Raw genomic sequence first — 14,227 nt, forward strand, 5'->3', positions numbered from 1 at the left:
CCCACACTGCATACCCATCAGTATCAGTATCCCCACACTGCATACCCATCAGTATCAGCGTCCCCACACTGCATACCCATCAGTGTCAGCATCCCCACACTACATACCCATCAGTATCAGCATCCCCACACTACATACCCATCAGTATCAGCATCCCCACACTGCATACCCATCAGTATCAGCATCCCCACACTACATACCCATCAGTGTCAGCATCCCCACACTGCATACCCATCAGTATCAGCATCCCCACACTGCATACCCATCAGTATCAGCATCCCCACACTACATACCCATCAGTATCAGCATCCCCACACTACATACCCATCAGTGTCAGCATCCCCACACTACATACCCATCAGTATCAGCATCCCCACACTACATACCCATCAGTATCAGCATCCCCACACTACATACCCATCAGTATCAGCATCCCCACACTTTATACCCATCAGTATCAGCATCCCCACACTGCATACCCATCAGTATCAGCATCCCCACACTACATACCCATCAGTATCAGCATCCCCACACTGCATACCCATCAGTATCAGCATCCCCACACTGCATACCCATCAGTATCAGCATCCCCACACTTTATACCCATCAGTATCAGCATCCCCACACTGCATACCCATCAGTATCAGTATCCCCACACTGCATACCCATCAGTATCAGCATCCCCACACTGCATACCCATCAGTATCAGCATCCCCACACTGCATCACTATCAGCATCCCTACACTGCATACCCATCAGTATCAGTATCCCCACACTGCATACCCATCAGTATCAGCATCCCCACACTGCATACCCATCAGAATCCCCACACTGCATACCCATCAGTATCCCCACACTGCATCACCATCAGTATCCCCACACTGCATGCCCATCAGAATCCCCAATCTGCATCCCCATCAGTATCCCTACACTTCATCACCATCAGTATCCCCACACTACATCCCCATCAGTATCCCCACACTGCATACCCATCAGAATCCCCACACTGCATACCCATCAGTATACCCACACTGCATCACCATCAGTATCCCCACACTGCATCCCCATCAGAATCCCCAATCTGCATCCCCATCAGTATCCCTACACTTCATCACCATCAGTATCCCCACACTACATCCCCATCAGTATCCCCACACTGCATACCCATCAGTATCAGCATCCCCACACTGCATACCCATCAGTATCAGCATCCCCACACTGCATACCCATCAGTATCAGCATCCCCACACTGCATACCCATCAGTATCACCATCCCCACACTGCATACCCAGCAGTATCAGCATCCCCACACTGCATACCCATCAGTATCAGCATCCCCACACTGCATACCCATCAGTATCAGCATCCCCACACTGCATACCCATCAGTATCAGCCTCCCCACATTGCATACCCATCAGTATCAGCATCCCCACACTGCATACCCATCAGTATCAGCATCCCCACACTGCATACCCATCAGTATCAGCATCCCCACACTGCATACCCATCAGTATCAGCATCCCCACACTGCATCACTATCAGTATCCCCACACTGCATCCCCATCTGTATCCCCACACTGCATCCCCATCAGTATCAGTGTCCCCACACTGATTCACCATCAGTATCCCCACACTCCATCACCATCAGCATCCTCACATTAAATCACCATCTGTATCCCCACACTGCATCCCCATCAGTATCCCCACACTGCATCACCATCATTATCCCCACACTGCATCACCATCAGTATCCCCACACTACATCACCATCAGTATCCCCAAACTACATCACCATCAGTATCAGTGTCCACACACTTCATCATCATCAGCATCCTCACATTAAATCACAATCAGTATCCCCACACTGCATCACCATCAGTATCCCCACACTACATCACCATCAGTATCCCCAAACTACATCACCATCAGTATCAGTGTCCACACACTTCATCATCATCAGCATCCTCACATTAAATCACAATCAGTATCCCCACACTGCATCCCCACACTGCATCAGTGTCCCCACACTGCATCACTATCAGTATCCCCACACTGCACCACCATCAGTATCAGTATCCCCACACTGCATCACCACCAGTGTCCCCACACTGCATCACCATAATTATCCCCACACTGCATCACCATAAGTATCCCCACACTGCACCACCATCAGTATCAGTATCCCCACACTACATCACCACCAGTGTCCCCACACTGCATCACCATCAGTATCCACACACACCATCACCATCAGTATCCCCAAACTACATCATTATCAGTATCCACACACTGCATCCCCATCAGTATCCCCACACTGCATCCCCATCAGTATCCCCACACTGCATCACCACCAGTGTCCCCACACTGCATCACCATCAGTATCCACACACACCATCACCATCAGTATCCCCAAACTACATCATTATCAGTATCCACACACTGCATCCCCATCAGTATCCCCACACTGCATCCCCATCAGTATCCCCACACTGCATCACCATCAGAATCCCCACACTACTTCACAATCAGTATCCCCACACTGCATCCCCATCAGTATCCCCACATTAAATCACAATCAGTATCCCCACACTGCATACCCATCAGTATCCCCACACTGCATCACCATCACTGCCCCCACACTGCATCACCATCACTGCCCCCACACTGCATCACCATCAGTATCCCCACACTACATCACCATCAGTATCCCCACACTGCATCACTATCAGTATCCCCACACTAAATCACCATCAGTATCCACACACTGCATCACCATCAGTATCCCCACACTGCATCATCATCAGTATCCCCACACTGCATCACCATCAGTATCCACACACTACATCACCATCAGTATCCCCACACTGCATCACTATCAGTATCCCCACAAAAAATCACCATCAGTATCCACACACTGCATCACAATCAGTATCCACACACTGCATCACCATCAGTATCCCCACACTGCATCACCATCACTGCTCCCACACTGAATCACCATCAGTATCCACACACTGCATCACCATCAGTATCCCCACACTGCATCACCATCACTGCTCCCACACTGCATCACCATCAGTATCCACACACTGCATCACCATCAGAATCCCCACACTGCATCACTATAAGTATCCCCACACTGCATCACCATAAGTATCCCCACACTGCACCACCATCAGTATCAGTATCCCCACACTGCATCACCACCAGTGTCCCCACACTACATCACCATCAGTATCCCCAAACTACATCACCATCAGTATCCCCACACTGAATCACCATCAGTATCCCCAAACTACATCACCATCAGTATCCCCACACTGAATCACCATCAGTATCCCCACACTGAATCACCATCAGTATCCACACACTGAATCACCATCAGTATCCCCACACTGAATCACCATCAGTATCCACACACTGAATCACCATCAGTATCCACACACTGAATCACCATCAGTATCCTCACACTGAATCACCATCAGTATCCACACACTGCATCACCATCAGTATCCCCACACTGCATCACCATCACTGCTCCCACACTGCATCACCATCAGTATCCACACACTGCATCACCATCAGTATCCCCACACTGCATCACCATCACTGCTCCCACACTGCATCACCATCAGTATCCACACACTGCATCACCATCAGAATCCCCACACTGCATCACCATAAGTATCCCCACACTGCATCACCATAAGTATCCCCACACTGCACCACCATCAGTATCAGTATCCCCACACTGCATCACCACCAGTGTCCCCACACTACATCACCATCAGTATCCCCAAACTACATCACAATCAGTATCCCCACACTGAATCACCATCAGTATCCCCAAACTACATCACCATCAGTATCCCCACACTGAATCACCATCAGTATCCCCACACTGAATCACCATCAGTATCCACACACTGAATCACCATCAGTATCCCCACACTGAATCACCATCAGTATCCACACACTGAATCACCATCAGTATCCCCACACTGAATCACCATCAGTATCCCCACACTACATCACCACCAGTGTCCCCACACTACATCACCAACAGTATCCCCACACTACATCACCATCAGTATCCCCAAAGTACATCATTATCAGTATCCACACACTGCATCCCCATCAGTATCCCCACACTGCATCCCCATCAGTAACCCCACACTGCATCACCATCAGTATCCCCACACTGCATCACCATCAGTATCCCCACATTAAATCACAATCAGTATCCCCACACTGCATCACCATCAGTATCCCCACACTGTATCACCATCAGTATCCCCACACTGCATCACCATCAGTATCCCCACACTGCATCACCATCAGTATCCCCACACTGAATCACCATCAGTATCCTCACACTGCATCCTCATCAGTATCCCCACACTACATCACCATCAGTATCCCCACACTGCATCCCCATCAGTATCCCAACACTACATCACCATCAGTATCCACACTCTGCATCCCCATCAGTATCCGCACACTGCATCACCATCAGTGATCCACACTGCATCACAATCATAATCCCCACACTGCATCCCAATCAATATTGTGGCAGGACGGCTTCGCAGCAGGTTCAGTAAGACTCTTAGACAGTGGTTAAAGCTATAACGGCAGTGGTTTTATTTGTCCACAACAACTAACCATTAGGCACACTGTCCCTTTAAGAAAACAAAAACATAAAATAAAACCCTAATCCCCTTTGGGAGACTTACTAACCGCTGGCCAGCTAAGCAGGTAACCAGCCCAAACATATAATACAATTCCAAAGCGACTAGCAAGAAATATCAAAGTCCTTATCTGTTGTTGTGGGAACTCAGTCCAAGGAGGATCCGCCAGGAAATACTTCTGGACACAGCAATCTGGACAGGACAGCTCTGCTCCATCAGCAGTCTATGATATGCCAGTTCCTTGTAGTCAAACCCCACATCCAGCTGGCATGTTCAGTTTCATGGAGTCTTGTCCCAGGCCTGGGGAACTTCCAACCAGCTTCCTTCCTGGTTGGGGAAAAGTCTCTGCCTCTCTCTGGGGAAAAACAATCTCTCTTTTGTGGCAGCTTCCTTCCTGCCTTTAAACCCCGTTTCATTCAGGTCTGTTTAATTAGCCCTACCTGCATCTAGCCTCTTAAGGGGAGGTTAACTGTCTTTATGCTGGAACATACACACTGCAAGCTCTTTCCAAACTGCGCAAACAGTGACTCCGTTACAATATATATATATATATATATATATATATATATATATATATATATATATATATATATATATATATATATATACACAGCTATATACAGCCTGATAAATGCCATTGTTCATCTTTTCTCTATATGTGCTGAATCTACAGGTTCTCCATTACTTGAAGAAAACCCATTTCCAAACCAAGACCGGAGACAGATTACGTTTTGATGCCAACGGGGATGTCTCCGCCTCCTACGACATTATGAACATTCAGATTGGGAACAGCAGCTTCCGTATGGTGAATGTGGGAATGTTTATCCCAGGAGCACGCGGGGATTATATGGTTATTATCAACACCAGCGCCATTCTTTGGAATGAGAAGTTTTCCCATGTGAGTATAATTAAAGGAAGTCCTGGGGGGGGGGGGGGTGAAGGGGTTTGGTGGGTGCAGTGTTTCTTTGTAGGCTCAGAAAATATAAATACTTGGATTATGTTAGATATATTTGTATCACATTGTTACTGTGAAACTCACAAGAGCGTTACTAAAGTCTGCGAGCTGCAAACCTGGGGAAACACATAGCAGGATACAGATGTAGCCAGACACCGTCCCGGGACACCCATACAGCAGGATACAGATGTAGCCAGACACCGTCCCGGGACACCCATACAGCAGGATATAGATGTAGCCAGACACCATCCCGGGACACCCATACAGCAGGATACAGATGTAGCCAGGCACCGTCCCCGGACACCCATACAGCAGGATACAGATGTAGCCAGACACCGTCCCGGGACACCCATGCAGCAGGATACAGATATAGCCAGACACCATCCCGGGACACCCATACAGCAGGATACAGATGTAGCCAGACACCATCCCGGGACACCCATACAGCAGGATACAGATGTAGCCAGACACCATCCCGGGACACCCATACAGCAGGATACAGATGTAGCCAGACACCGTCCCGGGACACCCATACAGCAGGATACAGATGTAGCCAGGCACCGTCCCGGGACACCCATACAGCAGGATACAGATATAGCCAGGCACCGTCCCGGGACACCCATACAGCAGGATACAGATGTAGCCAGGCACCGTCCCGGGACACCCATACAGCAGGATACAGATGTAGCCAGACACCGTCCCGGGACACCCATACAGCAGGATACAGATATAGCCAGACACCGTCCCGGGACACCCATACAGCAGGATACAGATGTAGCCAGACACCGTCCCGGGACACCCATACAGCAGGATACAGATGTAGCCAGACACCATCCCGGGACACCCATACAGCAAGATACAGATGTAGCCAGACACCGTCCCGGGACACCCATACAGCAGGATACAGATGTAGTCAGGCACCGTCCCGGGACACCTATACAGCAGGATACAGATATAGCCAGACACCGTCCCGGGACACCCATACAGCAGGATACAGATATAGCCAGACACCGTCCCGGGACACCCATACAGCAGGATACAGATGTAGCCAGGCACCGTCCCGGCACACCCATACAGCAGGATACCGATGTAGCCAGACACCATCCCGGGACACCCATACAGCAGGATACAGATGTAGCCAGGCACCGTCCCGGGACACCCAAACAGCAGGATACAGATGTAGCCAGGCACCGTCCCGGGACACCCATACAGCAGGATACAGATGTAGCCAGACACCGTCCCGGGACACCCATACAGCAGGATACAGATGTAGCCAGACACCGTCCCGGGACACCCATACAGCAGGATACAGATGTAGTCAGGCACGTCCCGGGACACCCATACAGCAGGATACAGATGTAGCCAGACACCGTCCCGGGACACCCATACTGCAGGATACAGATGTAGCCAGACACCGTCCCGGGACACCCATACAGCAGGATACAGATGTAGCCAGACACCGTACCGGGACACCCATACAGCAGGATACAGATGTAGCCAGACACCGTCCCGGGACACCCATACAGCAGGATACAGATGTAGCCAGGCACCGTCCCGGGACACCCATACAGCAGGATACAGATGTAGCCAGACACCGTCCCGGGACACCCATACAGCAGGATACAGATGTAGCCAGGCACCGTCCCGGGACACCCATACAGCAGGATACAGATGTAGCCACGCACCGTCCCGGGACACCCATACAGCAGGATACAGATGTAGCCAGGCACCGTCCCGGCACACCCATACAGCAGGATACCGATGTAGCCAGACACCATCCCGGGACACCCATACAGCAGGATACAGATGTAGCCAGACACCATCCCGGGACACCCAAACAGCAGGATACAGATGTAGCCAGACTCCGTCCCGGGACACCCATACAGCAGGATACAGATGTAGCCAGGCACCGTCCCGGGACACCCATACAGCAGGATACAGATGTAGCCAGACACCATCCCGGGACACCCATACAGCAGGATACAGATGTAGCCAGACACCGTCCCGGGACACCCATACAGCAGGATACAGATATAGCCAGACACCGTCCCGGGACACGCATACAGCAGGATACAGATGTAGCCAGACACCGTCCCGGGACACCCATACAGCAGGATACAGATGTAGCCAGACACCGTCCCGGGACACCCATACAGCAGGATACAGATGTAGTCAGGCACGTCCCGGGACACCCATACAGCAGGATACAGATGTAGCCAGACACCGTCCCGGGACACCCATACAGCAGGATACAGATGTAGCCAGATACCGTCCCGGGACACCCATACAGCAGGATACAGATATAGCCAGACACCGTCCCGGGACACCCATACAGCAGGATACAGATGTAGCCAGACACCGTCCCGGGACACCCATACAGCAGGATACAGATGTAGCCAGATACCGTCCCGGGACACCCATACAGCAGGATACAGATGTAGCCAGGCACTGTCCCGGGACACCCATACAGCAGGATACAGATGTAGCCAGACACCGTCCCGGGACACCCATACAGCAGGATACAGATGTAGCCAGACACCGTCCCGGGACACCCATACAGCAGGATACAGATGTAGCCAGACACCGTCCCGGGACACCCATACAGCAGGATACAGATGTAGCCAGACACCGTCCCGGGACACCCATACAGCAGGATACAGATGTAGCCAGACACCGTCCCGGGACACCCATACAGCAGGATACAGATGTAGCCAGACACCGTCCCGGGACACCCATACAGCGGGATACAGATGTAGCCAGACACCGTCCCGGGACACCCATACAGCAGGATACAGATGTAGCCAGGCACCGTCCCGGGACACCCATACAGCAGGATACAGATGTAGCCAGACACCGTCCCGGGACACCCATACAGCAGGATACAGATATAGCCAGACACCGTCCCGGGACACGCATACAGCAGGACACAGATGTAGCCAGACACCGTCCCAGGACACCCATACAGCAGGATACAGATGTAGCCAGACACCGTCCCGGGACACCCATACAGCAGGATACAGATGTAGTCAGGCACGTCCAGGGACACCCATACAGCAGGATACAGATGTAGCCAGACACCGTCCCGGGACACCCATACAGCAGGATACAGATATAGCCAGACACCGTCCCGGGACACCCATACAGCAGGATACAGATGTAGCCAGACACCGTCCCGGGACACCCATACAGCAGGATACAGATGTAGCCAGATACCGTCCCGGGACACCCATACAGCAGGATACAGATGTAGCCAGGCACTGTCCCGGGACACCCATACAGCAGGATACAGATGTAGCCAGACACCGTCCCGGGACACCCATACAGCAGGATACAGATGTAGCCAGACACCGTCCAGGGACACCCATACAGCAGGATACAGATGTAGCCAGACACCGTCCCGGGACACCCATACAGCAGGATACAGATGTAGCCAGACACCGTCCCGGGACACCCATACAGCAGGATACAGATGTAGCCAGACACCGTCCCGGGACACCCATACAGCAGGATACAGATGTAGCCAGACACCGTCCCGGGACACCCATACAGCAGGATACAGATGTAGCCAGACACCGTCCCGGGACACCCATACAGCAGGATACAGATGTAGCCAGGCACCGTCCCGGGACACCCATACAGCAGGATACAGATGTAGCCAGACACCGTCCCGGGACACCCATACAGCAGGATACAGATGTAGCCAGGCACCGTCCCGGGACACCCATACAGCAGGATACAGATGTAGCCACGCACCGTCCCGGGACACCCATACAGCAGGATACAGATGTAGCCAGGCACCGTCCCGGCACACCCATACAGCAGGATACCGATGTAGCCAGACACCATCCCGGGACACCCATACAGCAGGATACAGATGTAGCCAGACACCGTCCCGGGACACCCATACAGCAGGATACAGATGTAGCCAGACACCGTCCCGGGACACCCATACAGCAGGATACAGATGTAGCCAGACACCGTCCCGGGACACCCATACAGCAGGATACAGATGTAGCCAGACACCGTCCCGGGACACCCATACAGCAGGATACAGATGTAGCCAGACACCGTCCCGGGACACCCATACAGCGGGATACAGATGTAGCCAGACACCGTCCCGGGACACCCATACAGCAGGATACAGATGTAGCCAGGCACCGTCCCGGGACACCCATACAGCAGGATACAGATGTAGCCAGACACCGTCCCGGGACACCCATACAGCAGGATACAGATATAGCCAGACACCGTCCCGGGACACGCATACAGCAGGACACAGATGTAGCCAGACACCGTCCCAGGACACCCATACAGCAGGATACAGATGTAGCCAGACACCGTCCCGGGACACCCATACAGCAGGATACAGATGTAGTCAGGCACGTCCAGGGACACCCATACAGCAGGATACAGATGTAGCCAGACACCGTCCCGGGACACCCATACAGCAGGATACAGATATAGCCAGACACCGTCCCGGGACACCCATACAGCAGGATACAGATGTAGCCAGACACCGTCCCGGGACACCCATACAGCAGGATACAGATGTAGCCAGATACCGTCCCGGGACACCCATACAGCAGGATACAGATGTAGCCAGGCACTGTCCCGGGACACCCATACAGCAGGATACAGATGTAGCCAGACACCGTCCCGGGACACCCATACAGCAGGATACAGATGTAGCCAGACACCGTCCAGGGACACCCATACAGCAGGATACAGATGTAGCCAGACACCGTCCCGGGACACCCATACAGCAGGATACAGATGTAGCCAGACACCGTCCCGGGACACCCATACAGCAGGATACAGATGTAGCCAGACACCGTCCCGGGACACCCATACAGCAGGATACAGATGTAGCCAGACACCGTCCCGGGACACCCATACAGCAGGATACAGATGTAGCCAGACACCGTCCCGGGACACCCATACAGCAGGATACAGATGTAGCCAGGCACCGTCCCGGGACACCCATACAGCAGGATACAGATGTAGCCAGACACCGTCCCGGGACACCCATACAGCAGGATACAGATGTAGCCAGGCACCGTCCCGGGACACCCATACAGCAGGATACAGATGTAGCCACGCACCGTCCCGGGACACCCATACAGCAGGATACAGATGTAGCCAGGCACCGTCCCGGCACACCCATACAGCAGGATACCGATGTAGCCAGACACCATCCCGGGACACCCATACAGCAGGATACAGATGTAGCCAGACACCGTCCCGGGACACCCATACAGCAGGATACAGATGTAGCCAGGCACCGTCCCGGGACACCCATACAGCAGGATACAGATGTAGTCAGACACCGTCCCGGGACACCCATACAGCAGGATACAGATGTAGCCAGGCACCGTCCCGGGACACCCATACAGCAGGATACAGATGTAGCCAGGCACCGTCCCGGGACACCCATACAGCAGGATACAGATGTAGCCAGACACCGTCCCGGGACACCCATACAGCAGGATACAGATGTAGCCAGACTCCGTCCCGGGACACCCATACAGCAGGATACAGATGTAGCCAGGCACCGTCCCGGGACACCCATACAGCAGGATACAGATGTAGCCAGGCACCGTCCCGGGGCACCCATACAGCAGGATACAGATGTAGCCAGACACCGTCCCGGGACACCCATACAGCAGGATACAGATGTAGCCAGACACCGTCCCGGGACACCCATACAGCAGGATACAGATGTAGCCAGACACCGTCCCGGGACACCCATACAGCAGGATACAGATGTAGCCAGGCACCGTCCCGGGACACCCATACAGCAGGATACAGATGTAGCCAGACACCGTCCCGGGACACCCATACAGCAGGATACAGATGTAGCCAGACACCGTCCCGGGACACCCATACAGCAGGATACAGATGTACCCAGGCACCGTCCCGGGACACCCATACAGCAGGATACAGATGTAGCCAGACACCGTCCCGGGACACCCATACAGCAGGATACAGATGTAGCCCGACACCGTCCCGGGACACCCATACAGCAGGATACAGATATAGCCAGACACCATCCCGGGACACCCATACAGCAGGATACAGAAATAGCCAGGCACCGTCCCGGGACACCCATACAGCAAGATACAGATGTAGCCAGACACCGTCCCGGGACACCCATACAGCAGGATACAGATGTAGCCAGACACCGTCCCAGGACACCCATACAGCAGGATACAGATGTAGCCAGGCACCGTCCCGGGACACCCATACAGCAGGATACAAGTGTAGCCAGACACCGTCCCGGGACACCCATACAGCAGGATACAGATGTACTGCACCGACACACTTTATTCGAGCAAATACCCGGTATGTACCTGGCAGATACCTGGAATGCGCCGCTCCTAACCTCTGACAAGCCCCGTTGCATTTGCCTTCCCAGCCTGGGTTCATGCCTGGCTGATGGGCGGCTGATCTGTTAAATGATAATGATTAGGATTTAATAGGCTGCAATGCTTCGCGTGTCTACCAGATGGCATAAATTCATGAATTGTAATGCAGTTTATATATATATACTGTGCAGTATTGCAGCCAGCGGGAATAAAATGCTTCAATCCCTGCTTGGAAAATAACTCAATGTACTCGGGCAGAAAACAGTCACAAACCTCAATACACCCGGGTATACCCGAATTCGTGGGACTAGCCAAGCTCGAATAAAGTGTGTCGCCAGTGTAGCCAGACACCGTCCCAGGACACCCATACAGCAGGATACAGATGTAGCCAGACACCGTCCCGGGACACCCATACAGCAGGATACAGATATAGCCAGACACCGTCCCGGGACACCCATACAGCAGGATACAGATGTAGCCAGACACCGTCCCGGGACACCCATACAGCGGGATACAGATGTAGCCAGACACCGTCCCGGGACACCCATACAGCAGGATACAGATGTAGCCAGACACCGTCCCGGGACACCCATACAGCAGGATACAGATGTAGCCAGGCACCGTCCCGGGACACCCATACAGCAGGATACAGATGTAGCCAGACACCGTCCCGGGACACCCATACAGCAGGATACAGATATAGCCAGACACCGTCCCGGGACACCCATACAGCAGGATACAGATATAGCCAGGCACCGTCCCGGGACACCCATACAGCAAGATACAGATGTAGCCAGACACCGTCCCGGGACACCCATACAGCAGGATACAGATGTAGCCAGACACCATCCCGGGACACCCATACAGCAGGATACAGATGTAGCCAGACACCATCCCGGGACACCCATACAGCAGGATACAGATGTAGCCAGGCACCGTCCCGGGACACCCATACAGCAGGATACAGATGTAGCCAGGCACCGTCCCGGGACACCCATACAGCAGGATACAGATGTAGCCAGACACCGTCCCGGGACACCCATACAGCAGGATACAGATGTAGCCAGACACCGTCCCGGGACACCCATACAGCAGGATACAGATGTAGCCAGACACCGTCCCGGGACACCCATACAGCAGGATACAGATGTAGCCAGGCACCGTCCCGGGACACCCATACAGCAGGATACAGATGTAGCCAGGCACCGTCCCGGGACACCCATACAGCAGGATACAGATGTAGCCAGACACCGTCCCGGGACACCCATACAGCAGGATACAGATGTAGCCAGGCACCGTCCCGGGACACCCATACAGCAGGATACAGATGTAGCCACGCACCGTCCCGGGACACCCATACAGCAGGATACAGATGTAGCCAGGCACCGTCCCGGCACACCCATACAGCAGGATACCGATGTAGCCAGACACCATCCCGGGACACCCATACAGCAGGATACAGATGTAGCCAGACACCGTCCCGGGACACCCATACAGCAGGATACAGATATAGCCAGGCACCGTCCCGGCACACCCATACAGCAGGATACCGATGTAGCCAGACACCATCCCGGGACACCCATACAGCAGGATACAGATATAGCCAGACACCGTCCCGGGACACCCATACAGCAGGATACAGATATAGCCAGGCACCGTCCCGGGACACCCATACAGCAGGATACAGATGTAGCCAGACACCGTCCCGGGACACCCATACAGCAGGATACAGATGTAGCCAGACACCGTCCCGGGACACCCATACAGCAGGATACAGATGTAGCCAGGCACCGTCCCGGGACACCCATACAGCAGGATACAGATGTAGCCAGACACCGTCCCGGGACACCCATACAGCAGGATACAGATGTAGCCAGGCACCGTCCCGGGACACCCATACAGCAGGATACAGATGTAGCCACGCACCGTCCCGGGACACCCATACAGCAGGATACAGATGTAGCCAGGCACCGTCCCGGCACTCCCATACAGCAGGATACCGATGTAGCCAGACACCATCCCGGGACACCCATACAGCAGGATACAGATGTAGCCAGACACCGTCCCGGGACACCCATACAGCAGGATACAGATGTAGCCAGGCACCGTCCCGGGACACCCATACAGCAGGATACAGATGTAGCCAGACACCGTCCCGGGACACCCATACAGCAGGATACAGATGTAGTCAGACACCGTCCCGGGACACCCATACAGC

General features: G+C 53.5%; 1 protein-coding gene across 1 annotated transcript in view; it reads left to right on the plus strand.

Moving 5' to 3' along the window:
• The window catches only part of LOC142491878 (extracellular calcium-sensing receptor-like), a 56,147-nt gene that overhangs the window by 17,531 nt on the left and 24,389 nt on the right, over positions 1-14,227 (plus strand). The window contains exon 4 of the mRNA XM_075594698.1: positions 5,363-5,587. Coding sequence (XP_075450813.1) covers positions 5,363-5,587 — 225 coding nt within the window. The remainder of the gene's footprint in view (positions 1-5,362; positions 5,588-14,227) is intronic.

The sequence above is a fragment of the Ascaphus truei genome, chromosome 4 (genome assembly GCF_040206685.1).
Source record: "Ascaphus truei isolate aAscTru1 chromosome 4, aAscTru1.hap1, whole genome shotgun sequence".
NCBI lineage: Eukaryota > Metazoa > Chordata > Amphibia > Anura > Ascaphidae > Ascaphus > Ascaphus truei.